The sequence below is a fragment of the Eleutherodactylus coqui genome, chromosome 6 (assembly GCF_035609145.1).
Source record: "Eleutherodactylus coqui strain aEleCoq1 chromosome 6, aEleCoq1.hap1, whole genome shotgun sequence".
NCBI lineage: Eukaryota > Metazoa > Chordata > Amphibia > Anura > Eleutherodactylidae > Eleutherodactylus > Eleutherodactylus coqui.
The window spans coordinates 3,655,633-3,678,044 of NC_089842.1; the positions used below are offsets into that span (position 1 = coordinate 3,655,633).

General features: G+C 50.9%; 1 protein-coding gene across 2 annotated transcripts in view; it reads right to left on the reverse strand.

Annotated features, from left to right (window-relative positions):
* ARHGEF12 (Rho guanine nucleotide exchange factor 12) overlaps positions 1-22,412 on the reverse strand; it is a 173,335-nt gene that overhangs the window by 14,173 nt on the left and 136,750 nt on the right. For both annotated transcript variants that reach the window (XM_066606082.1, XM_066606080.1), the window contains 3 exons: positions 20,691-20,778; positions 9,493-9,588; positions 5,558-5,637 (listed from right to left, as the gene is read on the reverse strand). In XM_066606082.1, coding sequence (XP_066462179.1) covers positions 5,558-5,637; positions 9,493-9,588; positions 20,691-20,778 — 264 coding nt within the window. The remainder of the gene's footprint in view (positions 1-5,557; positions 5,638-9,492; positions 9,589-20,690; positions 20,779-22,412) is intronic.

The following is a 22,412-nucleotide window of genomic DNA, read 5'->3' on the forward strand; positions in this document are numbered from 1 at the left end:
TTATCCTCTAGAGCTCTAGGGTAGGGCTTCCTCCTCTAGTGCTCTGGGGCGGGGGCTTCCTCCTCTAGTGCTCTGGGGCGGGGGCTTCCTCCTCTAGTGCTCTGGGGCGGGGGCTTCCTCCTCTAGTGCTCTGGGGCGGGGGCTTCCTCCTCTAGTGCTCTGGGGCGGGGGCTTCCTCCTCTAGTGCTCTGGGGCGGGGGCTTCATCCTCTAGTGCTCTGGGGCGGGGGCTTCATCCTCTAGTGCTCTGGGGCGGGGGCTTCATCCTCTAGTGCTCTGGGGCGGGGGCTTCATCCTCTAGTGCTCTGGGGCGGGGGCTTCATCCTCTAGAGCTCTGGGGCGGGGCTTCATCCTCTAGAGCTCTGGGCGGGGCTTCATCCTCTAGAGCTCTGGGCGGGGCTTCATCCTCTAGAGCTCTGGGCGGGGATTCATCCTCTAGAGCTCTGGGCGGGGATTCATCCTCTAGAGCTCTGGGCGGGGCTTCATCCTCCAGAGCTCTGGGCGGAGCTTCATCCTCCAGAGCTCTGGGCAGAGCTTCATCCTCCAGAGCTCTGGGCGGAGCTTCATCCTCCAGAGCTCTGGGCGGAGCTTCATCCTCCAGAGCTCTGGGCGGAGCTTCATCCTCTAGTGCTCTGGGGCGGGGCTTCATCCTCTAGTGCTCTCTTTCTACTTCCACTGAGCTGCTCCCTTGCTCTGAATGATCGTTGCAGAAGTCTCCTGGTTGAACACTATACATGTCTATCAGTGCCAGGAAGCATTTTATCGGACATAGAGCGCACCAAAGGATGAAGCCCCACCACAGAGCACGGATATGCTTGACCCCTGCTCCCCAGTAGTTTTGCAATCTGCGCTGATGGAGCGGCATCTGTCCGAGTACGAGGGGAGAAGAGCTACTGCTGCGCGAGACGTTGCAAGGGGGATTGTACTAAGAGGGGAGACAATGGAGCAAGTTCAGAGAAGAGTTACCAAGATGGTGAGCGGTCTGCAAATCATGTCCTATGAGGAACGGTTAAAGGATCTGGGAATGTTTAGCAGAAGAGAAGGCTGAGAGGAGACGTCTCGAGGAAGCAGTAACATTTTTTTTTTGCCCAGTCCCCCTTATTAAGCATACATTACTAAGCCCCCCTGTAAATGACTTTTCTAGCTGGTTTGTACTTACAGTTCCAGCGTTTCAGCAACTTATAAAAAGTTTCCCCAAGATGGCCGCCGGCTCTTTTCACGTCGCTTGCTGTAGTCCGACGTGCGCGCTCCCGAGACGCTACCAGCTGTGTCTCCCTGACAACCAGACGCCCCGCAGCTGCCGACCGGACCCCGGGATTGAACGCGGCTGACCAGTCACCCACCGCCAGGCAGCAGGTAACCGGCGCTAGCCCCCGTCTCCCCACGCTAGCCCCCGGGGCCCAGCGGTAGGCTCCGGGGCCACAGCGGTAGGCTCCGGGGCCACAGCGGCAGTCAGTCACGCGTCACCCCCGTCAGTCCGTCACCCATCACTTACCTGGGCGGCTGGGCTGGGCTGGGCTTCTCGGCTGGGCGGCTCCAGTTTCTGCACCTTCCTCTAACAGAGGATGGTAGCAGAATGGCCGCTCCAGCGCGCTCCCGAGAAGATACAGCTCGTCTGCGCATGCGCAGAAGAGCTGTAGCGGCGAGCACACTGAAGTGGCTCGTGCTCAGAGCAGAAGACCGGACTGCGCAAGCGCGTCTAAAAAAGCAAGCCGCCAGCGAATTTAGACGGAACCATGGAGACGAGGACGCTAGCAACGGAGCAGGTAAGTGAATAACTTCTGTATGGCTCATAATTAATGCACGATGTACATTACAAAGTGCATTAATATGGCCATACAGAAGTGCTGAACCCCACTTGCTGCCGTGGGACAACCCCTTTAATAGCGGTCTACAAATATCTGAAGGGCTGTCACAGTGCAGAGGGATCAGCCCTATTCTCATCTGCACAAGGAAAGACAAGAAGCAATGGGATGAAACTGAAAGGGAGGAGACACAGATTAGATATTAGACTGTGAGGGGATCAATGAGTGGAACAGGTTGCCACGGGAAGTGGGGAGTTTTCCTTCAATGGAAGTGTTCAGAGGCCGGACAGACATCTGTCTGGGATGATTTAGTGATCCTTCACTGAGCAGGGGGCTGGACACGATGACCCAGGAGGACCTGATGACCCCGGAAGACCCGTTGACCCCGGAGGACCTGATGACCTTGGGGGACCTGATGACTCTGGGGCACCCTATGGCCCTGGGGCACCCTATGACCCCGGGGGACACGATGACCCTTGAGGTCGCTTCCAACTCTACCAGTCTATGATTCTAAGACGTGCTTCTATGGGACGGAGGATTGTGTTGTGAGGGTAGAAGTGGGTGTGTGGGGCAGAGGATTGCAAGGTGAGAGGAGAGGCGGATCTGTGGGGGCGGGAGATTTTGTTGTGAGTAGCTTAAAAAAAACTTTGGCAGCACCATGAAGTGAAACAATATAATTTGGCCTTCAGATCAGGGAACGGGGGTGGGGGTGGGGGTGCACATTCCCAGTGATTGGTTATTTGAGTTGGCTCGTGTAGAAGTGGGGAGTAAAAGGCTAATATTAGGGGGGTGCACAACCTCGCGTCTTATTGATCCTAACACTGGAAGGTCTTTTACAATGAAAAAGGCTGCAAGAGGTTACCGTTTATGGTTTGCTGGACTACAGGGAGAGGCAAAAGTCTGGACACACCAGTTTAGCTGGTGTAATAGTGAGAAGTCTAACTTCCGATGTGTGACAGTATTATTTTGGAGGGAGGCGGCATTTCTTGCTGGAGATGTGTTCAGTGGCCATATTGAATTCAGCTCAGTTTTTTTCACATGGGACATTGGCTAGAATTTACTCAGAAACACCCTGGAAGTGTCAGTTTTGCTCTTTTTGTATTTGTTTGGGAGTTAAGTGATGCCAAGGTTGGTAAACAGTGTACAACACTCAGGGCCTTTTTCACTGACAGATGACTTAGCGGTGAGAAGTCCCTCCAGATGTTACAGGACGCCATATTCCCATCTGAGAGCAGCGAGTTCCAGCGTTACGTTCCACAGGATGGCGCACCTCCGCACATTGATGAAACCCCTTTAACTCTCTTTACTTACCTCCTAAGCAAGTAAAGAGAGCGCAAAACTGACACTTCCAGGGTGTTTCTGAGTAAATTCTAGCCGAGACTGATATGTCCCGTTTGAGAAACCTGAGCTGCATTCAATATGGTGGAGTTCAAAATGGCCACCGGAAACGTCTCCTCCACCCAAAAATGCCGCCTCCCTCTTGATGAATACTTTCACACCTTGGAAGTCAATATTCTCATTATACCAGTTAAATGGGTGTGTCCAGACTTTTGCCTCCCCCTGTATATAAGACATGGTCATGTTATTAGAGATGTCACATCCCAGCACACAATCATGCAAGGCAAATAGCAAGCGTTACAGCAAATACTGGGCCTACAATGGCTGCCCGCCGCGGAACGTGTGCAGTGAATCAGAACACGGCTTATGGCTGCTCTGGTTTTATAGGACATATCTAACGGCTTCCTGAATTAGCGGATAGATTCCATTACCATATGTCATCTCATATCTGCAGCCAAGTATACAACGCAGAGCCATACTCTAATGTGCGGCGCTGCCATAATATACAACGGCACATCTGTTACCGACTACAATGAGGGATGCATCGGCGCTCTCTATCATATACATGTATCAGGTCTTGTGCGCAGTCATACGCCGCCATGATGGGTCGGAACATTAAAGCAAACACATGGTAAGAAGGGTAATCTGCAGAGTCACGGGTGACGCCGAGGCTAATGAGGAAAATGAACTTGTACCTGCATATGAGCGACAGGCTGCGAGCAGCCATGACGCGTTTTAGGGTGGATATATGGGCATACTTGTGTGGGCTACATGACAGCAAACAGATGACTCCTACCGGAGTGGAGCGGCGGGGGGACGCCAGCATTTACGGTTACCAGCTTCATCTACAGCAGGTCTGCCCACAAATGGCGCGGCAGGGGACTTCTGGCGGCCCACGGACTGTGACAGGACTATGATTGCAGGCAGCTAGTTGCCTCTCCACATGATAGCCATATCCCAGTCCGCAGAAAACAGTGGGCAGAGCGTCCCAGACGGGAGGCCAGAAGGAGCTGGGGTGCCTGCGGGTTACAATAGGGGAAAGGGGGGCGGACAAAAAAGTGTGGATATGAGGTGGAGCAGGTGCTGCCGGCCGCCAGCGCTGGGGGACCAAAGATCTCAGTAGCATGTGAAAGTGGAGAGGAGGTTTAAAGGCTAGGACTCCGGGGGAACCTATAGTTGGTGTAGTCTTCTAGAACCAACAAGTTGTGTCCTCTATAGAGTCCAAGTAAACGTATAACGGTTGTGTGGAGTTGAGCCGGTGATGTAGGATCCGAATGTAGATTTTGTAAAATCTAGCCAGCAATGTAACGCGTTTCGAGGTACGCAGACCTCTTCCTCAGACAGCTGAGTCATTTGTTTAAAGCTACATTTTGAACCCACATTAAGAGAAACAGAGAATATGGCCGGTCACATGACTGAGCAGGGTAAAGGACCTCCAGTGAATGGCAGAGTGCGGCCGGTCACATGACTGTGCAGGGTAAAGGACCTCCAGTGAATGCCACAGCACGGCCGGTCACATGACTGTGCAGGGTAAAGGACCTCCAGTGAATGGCACAGCACGTCCGGTCACATGACTGTGCAGGGTAAAGGATCTCCAGTGAATGGCACAGCACGTCCGGTCACATGACTGTGCAGGGTAAAGCGCAGCCGGTCACATGACTGTCACTCAAGTCAGGGAAGGTCCTGTAGGCCCCGGGAGCGGCAGAATCTTTCAACCTGTCCTACAGTATTTGGAGGCGTGTGTATATGCCGCAGGTAAGTTTCATGTGATTGTGCTTGGCTTTTTCTTGGGCTCCCAAGTATAAGTAGTGCAGCACAATAATAGGTTTTCTAAAAACCTTACATATAGATTCTGTGTAGCAGCATAAAGCAACGGAGGTCCGTGCCGATATCTGTTCACTAGCACACCGAGCATCCTGGGGTTTGCAAAAGAGTTTAGAGTAGATAGTAAGTAAGCCGCTAAAAACCTACCAGCGGCCCCAAGAGGTGTGCGGATATTAATTCTGGCCCCGACCTACTGCCAAGTGGTGCGGGCTTCATCTACAGCACATGTGGCTCAGGGCCGCTTTAAGCATAGGGTATACTGGCAAAGCAGGGACGGGGCGACAGGCGAGCAGCGAAGTTGAGCTGGCAACAAAGGCCCTGAGACTGAGCATGCAGAGAAGGTTGACAGAAGCACTCTGGTCTGAAGCAACCTTTTAACATGAAAGAAGTGCGGGTAAAGTTACTAGTTGTGGCAGCAGACATCTTCTTTGAAACTAGTGAGGACGAGTTAGCTGAAGAAGGTGAACTTGTTAGTGAAGTAAGATGCCAAATGGAAAGAGCAGAAGTGAGATAATGCAGGAGGCTTATGAAGTCTGCACTATGCTGCCCCCTATGGCCACAATGACATCAAGCATTACTCATGTCACTCACCTGAGCTCGGCCCAGACAGCACTTCTCCTCCTTTATCGTCCTGGTCAGATTTCTGTTTCTCCCCATCTTCATGTTCATCTCTGAGGTTGTAGAAGATACATGAAATGTTATATCAGGTGTCAAGGATAATACACACAAGTAACCCGCCAACTCCTCCTCCTCCCCATCATCATCATCCCGTCCTCCTCCTCATCATCATCTCATCCTCCTCCTCATCATCATCATCATCCCATCCTCCTCCTCATCATCATCCCATCCTCCTCATCATCATCCCATCCTCCTCCTCCTCATCATCATCATCCCATCCTCCTCCTCATCATCCCATCCTCCTCCTCCTCATCATCCCATCCTCCTCCCCCTTCTCATCATCATCCCATCCTCCTCCTCCTCCTCATCATCATCCCAAACTCCTCATCATCATCATCATCCCATCCTCCTCCTCCTCCTCATCATCCCATCCTCCTCCTCCTCATCCCATCCTCCTCCCCCTCCTCCTCATCATCCCATCCTCCTCCTCATCATCCCATCCTCCTCATCATCACCATCCCATCCTCCTCCTCATCATTCCATCCATCTCCTCCTCATCATCATCCCATCCTCCTCCTCCTCATCATCATCATCCCATCCTCCTCCTCATCATCATCCCATCCTCCTCCTCATCATCATCATCCCATCCTCCTCATCATCATCATCCCATCCTCCTCCTCCTCCTCCTCATCATCCCATCCTCCTCATCATCATTCCATCCTCCTCCTCCTCCTCATCATCATCCCATCCTCCTCCTCATCATCATCCCATCCTCCTCCTCCTCATCATCATCCCATCCTCCTCCTCCTCATCATCATCATCCCATCCTCCTCCTCCTCATCATCCCATCCTCCTCCTCCTCATCATCATCCCATCCTCCTCCTCCTCATCATCCCATCCTCCTCCTCCTCATCATCATCCCATCCTCCTCCTCCTCATCATCCCATCCTCCTCGTCCTCCTCATCCCATCCTCCTCGTCCTCCTCATCCCATCCTCCTCCTCCTCCTCCTCATCCAGTGAGTGGGCCGGACCTCCAATCCCAGGCCACTCTCTATGATGGGCACGGAAGAAGTCTCCTACATCATCCACAGTTCTGTCCACATCTCCCCATACCACGAACCGATGCAAAAGAACCAGACCATATGCCCGCAGTCAGGCTGAATGCGCTGGTGCATGGTTGTGGGATCTGGACAGGTCTGTGGACGATGCAGAAGATGTCATCCATGTTACCTAGAGAGAATGGCCGGGGGTTGGAGCTCCGTGCAGCCAGCAGCCACGATCCGGGCCGACCCATCTGACTGCATTTACAGGGATATTAGGTGCTGTAACTAGAAAGATTTGGAACGCCCTTTTTGTTCTGTAGCTGCCAATGGTTTAACTAGTTCCACAGCGGTGACCTGTGACCTCTAAGCGAGATTAGGTCATGTGGACAATTCTGCATTTCCAGGATTAGGGTGAGCACTCCTGTTAGATAGAAATCAGTGGGGCTTCCTCCTCTCCCCAACAGGGGGAGATCTGATCGGGAGCTGGAGTTCCCTTTATTTCTGCATTCAGAACACGTGCCAAGCATGTAAATAGGAGAGACGGGTAGATAGCGAATGGAAATATACCACCAGCCTTACTGCACATTTAACAGCACACATATACTATGTTTACAGGAGTACTAGCCCCGCAAATCTGATCGGTTCAGCCAATCACAGCCAGCCCTTCCTGGACGAGGGGACAAGTGCGCCTGGAGATGAGGACACGAGCGCCGGAGAGGACAGGGCTTCTTAGATAATCTATTATTTCTCATGTTTTTTTACTGGAGCTAGGGCTTATTTTCTGGGTAGGGCTCATATTTCAAGCAACTCCGTAGCGACACAAAAATTGCAATATTGCCGCAAGGAAATGCAGGAATATCACACAGAATACCAATGCGATATCGTTGGGAGTGGCCTAAAGGAGAGGATCACACAGGAGATCCCAGTACAGAAACCATCAGATGTCACCAGACGTAGAGCTCACAACGGGGTCTGGTGGGGGGATGTCACCAGGTTTAGAGCTCACAACGGGGTCTGGTGGGGGGATGTCACCAGGTTTAGAGCTCACAACGGGGTCTGGTGGTGGGATGTCACCAGGTGTAGAGCTGACAACGGGTTCTGGTGGGGGGATGTCACCAGGTGTAGAGCTGACAACGGGGTCTGGTGGGGGGATGTCACCAGGTGTAGAGCTGACAATGGGGTCTGGTGGTGGGATGTCACCAGGTGTAGAGCTGACAACGGGGTCTGGTGGGGGGATGTCACCAGGTTTAGAGCTCACAACGGGGTCTGGTGGGGGGATGTCACCAGGTTTAGAGCTCACAACGGGGTCTGGTGGTGGGATGTCACCAGGTGTAGAGCTGACAACGGGTTCTGGTGGGGGGATGTCACCAGGTGTAGAGCTGACAACGGGGTCTGGTGGGGGGATGTCACCAGGTGTAGAGCTGACAATGGGGTCTGGTGGTGGGATGTCACCAGGTGTAGAGCTGACAACGGGGTCTGGTGGGGGGATGTCACCAGGTGTAGAGCTGACAACGGGGTCTGGTGGTGGGATGTGACCAGGTGTAGAGCTGACAACGGGTTCTGGTGGGGGGATGTCACCAGGTGTAGAGCTGACAATGGGGTCTGGTGGGGGGATGTCACCAGGTGTAGAGCTAATAACAGGGTCTGGTGGGGGGATGTCACCAGGTGTAGAGCTGACCGCGGGGTCTAGTGGGTGGATGTCACCAGGTGTAGAGCTGACAACGGGGTCTGGTGGGGGGATGTCACCAGGTGTAGAGCTGATAACGGGGTCTGGTGGTGGGATGTCACCAGGTGTAGAGCTGACAACGGGGTCTGGTGGTGGGATGTCACCAGGTGTAGAGCTGACAACGGGGTCTGCTGGTGGGATGTCACCAGGTGTAGAGCTCACAACGGGGTCTGGTGGGGGGATGTCACCAGGTTTAGAGCTCACAACGGGGTCTGGTGGTGGGATGTCAGCAGGTGTAGAGCTGACAACGGGGTCTGGTGGTGGGATGTCACCAGGTGTAGAGCTGACAACGGGGTCTGGTGGTGGGATGTCACCAGGTGTAGAGCTGACAACGGGGTCTGGTGAGGGGATGTCACCAGGTGTAGAGCTGACAACGGGGTCTGGTGGTGGGATGTCACCAGGTGTAGAGCTGACAACGGGGTCTGCTGGTGGGATGTCACCAGGTGTAGAGCTGACAACGGGTTCTGGTGGGGGGATGTCACCAAGTGTAGAGCTGACAATGGGGTCTGGTGGGGGGATGTCACCAGGTGTAGAGCTAATAACAGGGTCTGGTGGTGGGATGTCACCAGGTGTAGAGCTGACAACGGGGTCTGGTGGGGGGATGTCACCGGGTGTAGAGCTGACAACGGCGTCTGGTGGTGGGAGGTCACCAGGTGTAGAGCACATCATACGGCACACAGTATGGAGGGGCAGAACATCTGCAGAGTTCATTGGCCCCAAGTCCGTATCTCAATCCCATCGATTGGGATGCACTAGAACGCCATATCCGTGCGCCCAACACACCCATCATCCCCGCATCATTATCTAACGTTTCTCCAGGAGTGAAAGCAAATCCCTCCACACATCTATGGGAATTTGGAGGAAAGCAGCCTAGGAGGTCACTGCAGTCATTGAGGTTAAAGGCCGCCAAAACCGGATGGAAAACTGGGAATAAAATCCAGTATCACCCCTTGTAGGAGCGCCCCGATACTCCTGCCAGCAGACATCGTGCAGATATGCAGGGAAGCCAGAATTTGCATTAATATTAATTGGCCGGCACCCCCGTGAAATAATGCGATATTATATTAAGGTCTGCCGTTGGCAGGTAGCTGCGGCGCTCGGCTGGTTGGTGCTGCCAGCTTCTCTGCATTCTACTTACTCGTTTGTAATCCCCGGAGTGACCTGGAGAGGAATTGCCGGTCTGGGATCCTCCACTTTGGATGCAGCAGCCATTCTTGTAATTAGGTCATGCCAACTAAGGAAGAAGATACGACATTTAGAGAGAAGCGTTACTGCGCAGGGCACAAGAGCTTTGGGAGTCTCCTATAATCCGGGAGTTGTGGGACGCGGACCACATTCACCCAAAAAAGGATTAGAAAACTAAAATGGAATTTCACACGAGACGAAGGAAAAAGGTGCGCCGTCCTCCGGGCTTACAGGCTTTAGATTCAAACCCTCTACATAAACCAAATGACGTCACGGAGCAGCAGCCGGGCTTCAGGGGATCTGTCACCAGCATGTCATCATGTAAACTAATCCGAACCACTAGGGGGCGATAGAAGTAGAAGCACTAAAGGGATCGTAACCAACGTTTTGCACCATAAACTACAATATTCCTTCTCATTAGGCTCCTGGTCCCGGGTCAGAATATGTCCGAGCTCTCACCCCTTTAAGACACATCCCAGATAGGCCCACGCCCTGTAACGCACGGCAGCGGGCATCGGCTTTATTAATGGCAGAGGCAAGCACAAGTCCGGTCTGTGGAACCACTAATGGGGCACATTTACTAATACTGTCCTATAGACAGTGCAGACGTAGACCAGTCTTAACACGCACCAGATTCATCATCCAGCCCAAACCACTGTAATAATTCTTCAAGGGGTTGTCCAGTTGCAAAGCATTGATGGCCTCAGAATAGGTCATCAATAGTAGAGCGGCAGAGGTCTATTACCCGGGACCCCCTCTGATCAGCTGGACGCCGGGTCTGTCTACATTCATTTCAATGGGAACATGACATGCAATACCAAGCCTGGCCACTGAAGCGAGTACAGAGCTGTCTGCATCCTGCAGAAATCAGTTCAGTGCACCAACCTGTCAAACGGTTGATGGGACAATGTCCTGGGCAACGGATCCCCTGCCAATCCTCTGTTGATGACAGCCTCTTTAAGACCGCTTAGTCCAAGTATACACTATATATTAGGTTGGTTTTTCAAGAGTTTTTGCACCAAACGTTTGGCACACAAGGTTGTTTTTAGGCCTGCGCCCTTCCCTGCAAGGCCACGCCCCCTTCCCATGAAGCCACACCCATTTTTACAAATGTAGTGAGAAAAAGCGTTGGGAACATATCATAAATGTGGTGCAGAACCTGTAAGAGTTCTCCGGCCCAAATGTCTCCGACTGATAGCTGGAGATGTCAGTCATCAGAAAAGGGGTGGAGCTTGGCACTACAAAGGGGAGGTCCCAGAGTAGCTCAGACAGCTGATCAGATTCTCACGGAGCACTGCTTCCTGATTGGTCAGCACCCGAGCAGCACTGGCCAATCAGAGAGCAAGTATTGTATTAAGATGATCCGCGATATTCCAAACACATTCAAACAATAGAGCATTTGTATGTCCCCTGACACGAGCGGAAATAAAATCCCAGCATTTTAGTATGGATTCCACATGGGCGGCTTCTACTGAGGTCAATGGAAGCCGTCCGACCCGCAGCCCATCTGTAACCGACACTGCAGATAAGTTGCGGGCACCCGTATCATCGCCTAGTGACTGCATGGGAAAAACAAGAGTTTTGGAAGAAAAACTGTGCTGTTAGCGGGCGGGGCTTTTGGAGGGGCGTGGCCACCCCCGGCCAATAGCTTTATGTATAATTACCACCAAAAACTAGTAGGAATCATACCAGTAATGTACGGCAGGTCTGAGCAGGGGCAGGGGTGCAGGTAATACACGCTGGCGCCTCCTCACGTACTGAGCGCACCGTGCGCTGCTGGAAACGCCCAGGAGTAAAGCTTTCACTGTACGTTTTAAATGTTCAGACATTTAATAGGGTATTTTATTTTACAGATACAGAACCACTCTTGTCCTCGGGGTGTGTCAGCCATAGCAGCTCAAGCAAATGGGGCTGAGCTGCATTACCAGACACAACCACTGGATAGAAGCGGCGCTGTTGCTGAGCTGCATTACCAGACACAACCACTGGATAAGAGCGGCGCTGTTGCTGAGCTGCATTACCAGACACAACCACTGGATAAGAGCGGTGCTGTTGCTGAGCTGCATTACCAGACACAACCACTGGATAAGAGCGGCGCTGTTTTGAAGGGAGTAGGACATTTTTTTTTTCTAATGTCCCGATAGCTGTAAAAGCTACTCAAATAAATGCAACTCCATGTATTTAGCTGTGTGATAGCGTAAATGCATCCCAACTAGGGGGGTCGGGGACTCTGACCGCACCTCATTACTTGGCTTCTTAATTTAGCCAATAACCAAAGTTATAAAAACTGCTCCATTCTGCCAAATCCGGAGAATGTATTTAATAGCAGGTTCAAGGACTCCTCTGTGAAGTGGCCTGTAATCGAATTATTGATCCGGTGAAACCGCAAGGTCACATTCTCCAGGATGAATGACATCCTCAGACGGCCGACGGGAGGCGCTTAGAATGCAACTCAGCTTTGTGCGCACAATAGAGTGTTACATGGTATCGCGCCCTCACTCCCATAAAGTGTTACATTGTATCGCGCCCCTCACTCCCATAATGTGTTACATGGTATCGCGCCCCTCACTCCCATAAAGTGTTACATGGTATCGCGCCCCTCACTCCCATAAAGTGTTACATGGTATCGCGTCTCTCACTCCCATAATGTGTTACATGGTATCGCGCCCCTCACTCCCATAAAGTGTTACATGGTATCGCGTCTCTCACTCCCATAATGTGTTACATGGTATCGCGCCCCTCACTCCCATAAAGTGTTACATTGTATCGCGCCCCTCACTCCCATAAAGTGTTACATCTTATCGCGCCCCTCACTCCCATAATGTGTTACATCATATCGCGTCTCTCACTCCCATAAAGTGTTACATGGTATAGCGCCCCTCACTCCCATAATGTGTTACATCGTATCGCGTCTCTCACTCCCACAAAGTGTTACATCGTATCGCGCCCCTCACTCCCACAAAGTGTTACATGGTATCGCGCCCCTCACTCCCATAAAGTGTTACATGGTATCGCGTCTCTCACTCCCATAAAGTGTTACATGGTATCGCGCCCCTCACTCCCATAATGTGTTACATGGTATCGCGCCCCTTACTCCCATAAAGTGTTACATCATATCGCGCCCCTCACTCCCATAAAGTGCTACATCATATCGCGCCCCTCACTCCCATAAAGTGTTACATGGTATCGCGCCCCTTACTCCCATAATGTGTTACATCATATCGCGCCCCTCACTCCCATAAAGTGTTACATGGTATTGCGCCCCTCACTCCCATAAAGTGTTACATGGTATTGCGCCCCTCACTCCCATAAAGTGTTACATGGTATCGCGCCCCTCACTCCCATAAAGTATTACATGGTATCGCGCCCCTCACTCCCATAAAGTATTACATGGTATCGCGCCCCTTACTCCCATAAAGTGTTACATCGTATCGCGCCCCTCACTCCCATAAAGTGTTACATCGTATCGCGCCCCTCACTCCCATAAAGTGTTACATCGTATCGCGCCCCTTACTCCCATAAAGTGTTACATCGTATCGCGTCTCTCACTCCCATAAAGTGTTACATGGTATCGCGCCCCTCACTCCCATAAAGTGTTACATGGTATCGCGCCCCTCACTCCCATAAAGTATTACATGGTATCGCGCCCCTCACTCCCATAAAGTGTTACATGGTATCGCGCCCCTTACTCCCATAAAGTGTTACATCGTATCGCGCCCCTTACTCCCATAAAGTGTTACATCGTATCGCGCCCCTCACTCCCATAAAGTGTTACATCGTATCGCGCCCCTTACTCCCATAAAGTGTTACATCGTATCGCGCCCCTCACTCCCATAAAGTGTTACATTGTATCACGCCCCTTACTCCGACAAAGTGTTACATTGTATCCTGCCCCTCACTCTCATAATGTGTTACATCATATAGCGCCCCTCACTCCCATAAAGTGTTACATGGTATCGCGCCCCTCACTCCCATAAAGTGTTACATCATATCGCGCCCCTTACTCCCATAAAGTGTTACATGGTATCGCGCCCCTCACTCCCATAAAGTGTTACATCATATCGCGCCCCTTACTCCCATAAAGTGTTACATCATATCGCGCCCCTCACTCCCATAAAGTGTTACATGGTATCGCGCCCCTCACTCCCATAAAGTATTACATGGTATCGCGCCCCTCACTCCCATAAAGTGTTACATTGCATCGCGCCCCTCACTCCCATAAAGTGTTACATGGTATCGCGCCCCTCACTCCCATAAAGTGTTACATGGTATTGCGTCTCTCACTCCCATAAAGTGTTACATCGTAATGCGTCTCTCACTCCCATAAAGTGTTACATCATATCACGCCCCTTACTCCGACAAAGTGTTACATTGTATCCTGCCCCTCACTCTCATAATGTGTTACATCATATCGCGCCCCTCACTCCCATAAAGTGTTACATGGTATCGCGCCCCTCACTCCCATAAAGTGTTACATGGTATCGCGTCTCTCACTCCCATAAAGTTTTACATCGTATCGCGCCCCTCACTCCCATAAAGTGTTACATGGTATCGCGTCTCTCACTCCCATAAAGTGTTACATCGTATCGCGCCCCTCACTCCCATAAAGTGTTACATGGCATCGCGCCCCTCACTCCCATAAAGTGTTACATAGCATCGCGCCCCTCACTCCCATAAAGTGTTACATCATATCGCGCCCCTCACTCCCATAAAGTGTTACATCATATCGCGCCCCTCACTCCCATAAAGTGTTACATGGCATCGCGCCCCTCACTCCCATAAAGTGTTACATCGTATCGCGCCCCTTACTCCCATAAAGTGTTACATGGCATCGCGCCCCTCACTCCCATAAAGTGTTACATCATATCGCGCCCCTCACTCCCATAAAGTGTTACATCATATCGCGCCCCTCACTCCCATAAAGTGTTACATCGTATCGCGCCCCTTACTCCCATAAAGTGTTACATGGTATCGCGCCCCTCACTCCCATAAAGTGTTACATCGTATCGCGCCCCTTACTCCCATAAAGTGTTACATGGCATCGCGCCCCTCACTCCCATAAAGTATTACATCATATCGCGCCCCTCACTCCCATAAAGTGTTACATCGTATCGCGCCCCTTACTCCCATAAAGTGTTACATGGCATCGCGCCCCTCACTCCCATAAAGTGTTACATCATATCGCGCCCCTCACTCCCATAAAGTGTTACATCATATCGCGCCCCTCACTCCCATAAAGTGTTACATCATATCGCGCCCCTTACTCCCATAAAGTGTTACATGGTATCGCGCCCCTCACTCCCATAAAGTGTTACATCGTATCGCGCCCCTTACTCCCATAAAGTGTTACATGGCATCGCGCCCCTCACTCCCATAAAGTGTTACATCATATCGCGCCCCTCACTCCCATAAAGTGTTACATTGTATCGCGCCCCTTACTCCCATAAAGTGTTACATTGTATCGCGCCCCTCACTCCCATAAAGTGTTACATCATATCGCGCCCCTCACTCCCATAAAGTGTTACATCATATCGCGCCCCTCACTCCCATAAAGTGTTACATGGTATCACACCCCTCACTCCCACAAAGTGTTACATCGTATCACGTCTCTCACTCCCATAAAGTGTTACATCGTATCACGTCTCTCACTCCCATAAAGTGTTACATGGTATCGCGCCCCTCACTCCCATAAACTGTTACATGGTATCGCGCCCCTCACTCCCATAATGTGTTACATCATATCGCCCCCCCCTCACTCCCATAAAGTGTTACATTGTATCGCGCCTCTCACTCCCATAAAGTGTTACATCATATCGCGCCCCTTACTCCCACAAAGTGTTACATTGTATCCTGCCCCTCACTCTCATACAGTGTTACATCGTATCGCGGCCCTCACTCCCATAAAGTGTTACATGGTATCGCGTCTCTCACTCCCATAAAGTGTTACATGGTATCGCGCCCCTCACTCCCATAATGTGTTACATCATATCGCTGCCCCCTCACTCCCATAAAGTGTTACATTGTATCGCGCCTCTCACTCCCATAAAGTGTTACATCGTATCGCGCCCCTCACTCCCATAAAGTGTTACATTGTATCCTGCCCCTCACTCTCATACAGTGTTACATTGTATCGCGCCCCTCACTCCCATAAAGTGTTACATGGTATCGCGCCCCTCACTCCCATAAAGTTTTACATCGTATTGCGCCCCTCACTCCCATAAAGTGTTACATGGTATCGCGCCCCTCACTCCCATAAAGTGTTACATCGTATCGCGCCCCTCACTCCCATAAAGTGTTACATCGTATCGCGGCCCTCACTCCCATAAAGTGTTACATCGTATCGCGTCTCTCACTCCCATAAAGTGTTACATCGTATCGCGCCCCCCTCACTCCCATAAAGTGTTACATGGTATTGTGCCCCTCACTCCCATAAAGTGTTACACCGTATCGCGTCTCTCACTCCCATAAAGTGTTACATGGTATCGCGTCTCTCACTCCCATAAAGTGTTACATCGTATCGCGCCTCTCACTCCCATAAAGTGTTACATGGTATCACACCCCTCACTCCCACAAAGTGTTACATCGTATCGCGTCCCCCTCACTCCCATAGTGTTACATTGTATCGCGCCCCTCACTCCCATAAAGTGTTACATGGTATCGCGTCTCTCACTCCCATAAAGTGTTACATGGTATCGCGCCCCTCACTCCCATAATGTGTTACATCATATCGCTGCCCCCTCACTCCCATAAAGTGTTACATTGTATCGCGCCTCTCACTCCCATAAAGTGTTACATCGTATCGCGCCCCTCACTCCCATAAAGTGTTACATTGTATCCTGCCCCTCACTCTCATACAGTGTTACATCGTATCGCGGCCCTCACTCCCATAAAGTGTTACATCGTATCGCGTCTCTCACTCCCATAAAGTGTTACATCGTATCGCGCCCCCCTCACTCCCATAAAGTGTTACATGGTATTGTGCCCCTCACTCCCATAAAGTGTTACACCGTATCGCGTCTCTCACTCCCATAAAGTGTTACATGGTATCGCGTCTCTCACTCCCATAAAGTGTTACATCGTATCGCGCCTCTCACTCCCATAAAGTGTTACATCGTATCGCGCCTCTCACTCCCATAAAGTGTTACATCATATCGCGCCCCTTACTCCCACAAAGTGTTACATTGTATCCTGCCCCTCACTCTCATACAGTGTTACATCGTATCGCACCCCTCACTCCCATAAAGTGTTACATGGTATCGCGGCCCTCACTCCCATAAAGTGTTACATCGTATCGCGGCCCTCACTCCCATAAAGTGTTACATCGTATCGCGTCTCTCACTCCCATAAAGTGTTACATCGTATCGCGCCCCCCTCACTCCCATAAAGTGTTACATGGTATTGTGCCCCTCACTCCCATAAAGTGTTACATCATATCGCGCCCCTCACTCCCATAAAGTGTTACATCGTATCGCGGCCCTCACTCCCATAAAGTGTTACACCGTATCGCGTCTCTCACTCCCATAAAGTGTTACATGGTATCGCGCCCCTCACTCCCATAAAGTGTTACATTGTATCGCGCCCCTCACTCCCATAATGTGTTACATCATATCGCGCCTCTCACTCCCATACAGTGTTACATCGTATCGCGTCTCTCACTCCCATAAAGTGTTACATGGTATCACGCCCCTCACTCCCATAAAGTGTTACATGGTATCGCGTCTCTCACTCCCATAAAGTGTTACATCATATCGCGCCTCTCACTCCCATAAAGTGTTACATCGTATCGCGCCCCTCACTCCCATAAAGTGTTACATGGTATCACGCCCCTCACTCCCATAAAGTGTTACATGGTATCGCGCCCCTCACTCCCATAAAGTGTTACATGGTGTCGCGCCTCTCACTCCCATACAGTGTTACACCGTATCGCGCCCCTCACTCCCATAAAGTGTTACATGGTGTCGCGCCTCTCACTCCCATACAGTGTTACATCATATCGCGCCTCTCACTCCCATAAAGTGTTACACCGTATCGCGTCTCTCACTCCCATAAAGTGTTACATGGTATCGCGTCTCTCACTCCCATAAAGTGTTACATCATATCGCGCCCCTCACTCCCATAAAGTGTTACATGGTATCGCGCCCCTCACTCCCATAAAGTGTTACATTGTATCGCGCCCCTCACTCCCATAATGTGTTACATCATATCGCGCCCCTCACTCCCATAAAGTGTTACATCGTATCGCGCCTCTGACTCCCATAAAGTGTTACATGGTATCGCGTCCCCCTCACTCCCATAGTGTTACATTGTATCGCGCCCCTCACTCCCATAATGTGTTACATGGTATCGCGCCCCTCACTCCCATAAAGTGTTACATTGTATCGCGCCCCTCACTCCCATACAGTGTTACATCGTATCGCGCCCCATGTGCAGAGCCCCATGTGCAGACAGGTGGCACTCAGCACCATAGAGCTGCATAGGGCGGTAGTGGGAGGCGCGACAGGCACTCCTGGGACAAGAGCCCGCTCCGTGAGGACGGCAAGGCAACATCATTAACCTCAATGACGTAGGTTTGTAAAGTGGGGAGTGGACTCCACATGCAGCAGCTCTGGTCACGGCCGTTTAATGTGGAGCACGGTGTGTAAGCGGCCAGCTGGAGGAGGGGGCGCCACCACTGGATCGCTGCCGGGTATCAGTGAAGTGAGGAACAAGAAATGAAGAACTGCAAGTTCAAGTCTAACAACACAGAAGTAAAACTAAGTCCACTTAATGTCTGTGCGGCTTCAGGAGCGCCGAGAGCGAACAAACACACATAAGAGCCACTCCAAGCACAAGGACGCTTCCAGATGACATCTTTGCGGTTAACGGCTGCGGAGACGAGTGGGATGTGTCGCCGGATGGTCTTAACGAGGTTTTAGAGATAGGTATTTTCCCACCTTTATAGCTTTGCAGACACATCACATTCTCTTCTAGTGCCCTGAGATTCCATCAGCGCTCCGGGGTCTTCGCTGGTCGCGGCGCTCGCAGACCGTCTTCGTTCTGCTCCTTTCTCTATATTCTATGATTCTTCTGTTTTATACCCCCACATTACTACTAACTGTCGCCCCTTCTGGCAATCACCCTCCTGGGATAAAGTTGCAGCACGGCGCCGGCTCACAGGACTCATGCGAGTCCTCCTAGATCCGACCGCGCTTCAGAGCGCTCTTACATCACAGCCCAACCCATTTGGAACGCAGCCTCAGCGTTTCCTTTGCACCCAGGAGCCACTAATCCTCAGTTACTATGTATGAAAGTTCAGGAAGGTGAGGCTGCAACCTCTGATTGGCTGCAGTGGTCACCAGACATCATCTGTCACAGTAATCACCAGGACCGCAGTGGGGCTGCAGCGCTGGATCCCAATGGTGGCGGAAGAGGGGTAAGTTGTTCAGTAAGACAATCCTTTAACCCCTTAATGACGCGGCCATTTTTCTTTTTCCATTTTCGTTTTTTCCTCCCCCCTTTAAAAAAATCGTAACTCCTTTATTTATCCATCGACGTCGCTGTATGAGGGCTTGTTGTTTTTTGTGGGACGAGTTGTATTTTTCAAAGGTGCTATTTAAAGTACCATACAATGTACTGAAAAACTTTTTTAAAAAGTGCAGTAAAATGAAAAAAAAAACACGACATTTTGCCATCTTTTAGTGCGTCTTGCTTCTACGGCGCACAAACGGCAGCAAAAATGACATGATAACTTTATTCTAGGGGTCGGTACGATTACTACGACACCAAACTTGGATAGTTTTTTCTTTACTATACTACTCTTTTTTTTTCAAAGACATTAAATTTCTTTCTATTATTTTCTGCGGTCATTTTGTGCGCGCAATAACTTTTTTATTTTTCCGTCGACGTAGGTCAGCAAGGCCTCATTTTTTGCGGGATGTCCTGTAGTTTCTGATAGTACCAATTTGGAATACATACAAATTTTTGATCGCTTTTTATTGCGTTTTTTCTGGGTACAGGGTAACTAAAAAAGTGCATTTCTGGCGTTCTTTATTTTTTTTTTCGGACGACGTTCACCGTGCGGGAAAAATAATGCGCTACTTTGATAGTTCGGACTTTTACGGACGCGGCGATACCAAATACATATTTTTATTTTATGATTTAGATTTTTTAATAATAGATATGGCAAAAGGGGGGGTGATTTAAAATTTTACAACTTTTTTTTTCAATTAAAAAAAACTTTATTAATTTTTTTTTTACATTACTTTGAAGTCCCCCTGGGGGACTTTAACATGCGATGCTTTGATCGCTCCTGCAGTATGACGTAATGCTATAGCATTACGTTATACTGCTTTTTGTCAGGCAGTCTGTTAAGCCACCCTGTGTGGATGGCTTGATAGGCAGTCTGTTAAGGCAGCCCTGGGGACTTTCATTAGGCCCCCCGGCTGCCATGACACCTGTACAGCTCCCCCGATCTCACCGCGGGGGTGGGCCGTGCGGGACCCCCGAACATCGTTCGGGAATTTAAATGCCGCTGTCAGAATTGACAGCGGCATTTAAATGGTTAATAGCTCACGCCCGCACTGTATAAAGAGAGGTTGCATCGCAACCTCTTTTCATACATACCCCGCGGCCACAGGACGTACCGGTACGTCCTTGGTCGTGAAGGGGTTAAAGCAAACTTCTGTGTTTACAACATCGCAGCTCAGAGTTTCAATCTGCATAAAGAATTGGACATTTTTTTGTGCGGGAGCCAAAAATGTCCGATTGCTTATGAGGAGCTGGGATACCCGCTGCACTGGCATCAACGCGGAAGGGGAGGAAAACTGCATATTGGAAAAAAAAGTGAAAAAAGAAGCAAAATGACAACTTTCTGCAGTGGCTGAACAGCAACCAAAGCGCTGGGAGTAATCAGAGCCTCATGTCAGAGGGGTCAGTGCGTCTGTCCCTCCGCTACTCTGCGGCTGAGATCTGATGACCGCTGAGCCTCTCTGAGCAGGGGGCGGGCGGTTTGCCATCTCTACCGGACAAGAGACGGGTCCGGCTGGCGCCGGGGTCCCCATCGGAAATAATGCATTTCCCTAATCTTCCCCTGCGTCCTACGGATCCACCACATATCTGTAGCAAGTCAACGGCACAACACAGAGTCAGCGGCTCGCTGGCGGTGACACCTACACGTTCTTCTCGGACACGCTGTTGGCGATCAGCTCGTAGATTTGCGCTCCATTGTCTGACATGGATATGACGAAGAGGGCCTTGTTGTCTGCGGAGGAAGAAGAGAGAACAAGAGATGGACACAAATATCATTACATACTGAAGGCAGTCGTCTGCACTTAAAGGGAACCTCTCATCACCTTTAAGACCTATAAGCTATGTTATAAGGGTTAAAGGTGATGGACGGGCGGGTGGGGTCTGAGACTCACTGGGTGCCACGTCCAGCGACGTGTCGCTGTGAGGTTGGCACATCCAGAGTGACTTTCCAGGCAGGGTGCGACAACTTCACAGGGACACAGCGCTGGAACAGTGCGCCCCCCCAGAGTAGGAGACACAACTCCCCGTTGTAACGGGACAGGGATGCCGGTCGCCCCAGGTAGGTTTTTTCCCAAAAAGCTGCGGTGTTACAGAATAAACCTGCTGTGAAGTTAGACTTGGGAACGCCGCACTGCGCCACAGAGGCTCCGACCTCTCCTTGCCAGCAGTCCTCTCCAGGACCGCGCCATCTAGCCTGACCCGCTGATTCGGACGCCATTCAAAGTCAAACTGCATTTTACCTAGACAAGACCCACGTGGGGCGCCGCACATGACTATCCTGGCAGCATGAACCAGGGGGCAGGTTGAGATGGCAGAAGCCGCCGCAGAGGTTTCCATGTGGATTCTACCTCTGCGGCGGAGCTCTGGACTTCAGCCGCGGCGATGCGAATATCTGTCCGTGGATCCGGCGGATGTAGCGCTGTTCAATGGACTAATCGGTGGCCAGAAGTCACAACTGTCTGAAGGCAGATTTCACATTCATTTACCGAAAAAAATCCAACCTCTGCAGACGGCGGATCCCACCGAAAGGGAAGGAGTGCCGAGTTGCTGCAGATTCCACATCAAATTCTGAGGCAAAAACCTGCAGTGTGAACCTTCCCAGAGGGGTTTCCCAGAGCCGGACTTACTTGGGGCAATAGTTCGGTTTCCTGCCCCATCCCTGTATCTACATACCCCTGCCAGGGCAGTGTGACTTGTTGTCACCCCCACACCACAAAGCCCACTTGCTCCTCGTAGTTGTGCCCTACAATATTAAAGACTTTCCCCCCATTATTGTTTATGGCGGGGTCTCAGCGGAGAGCGGTCTGCCTGCAGCTTCCATCCCTAAACACTCGGATACGCTGAATGTTCATGTGTACGGGGGGCCGGGGAAGCAGCTGCTAGCTGACCCTCTTTGGAGGTGTAGGGGCGCCTCATCATCACTGCTGCCTCTTCAGAGATTTCTGGGACACTTTCCAGTTGAGGAAACAAAGTGAACAGAGTCTTTGCAACATTGTAGCGAGCCTGTGCAAGAACTAAGCAGAAGGCTCCTCCGCAGATGGGAAGACCCCTCCGATAGGCTCATCTCATCAAAAGCAAGAAGAACGATAAAAGACTAAATCCCTGCCAGCCAAGCCATTCAGGCGGAGAGTGAATGAAGGGGTGACTATGAATGTGCATTCACATCTACAAAGCATTGGAAAGTCTTCACACCCCCTCAATGCTTTCCATGTTATTATGCACTGTCCTTGCGCCTCCATCGTTCTGCACTCAGGACCCCATAATGACAAAGTGGCAACAGAGCAGGAGAAATCTATGTACAATAAAAAACTCCCATTTAGCAGTGACAGAAGTATTCACACCCTTTGGTGGCACTTGTTGCTCTGG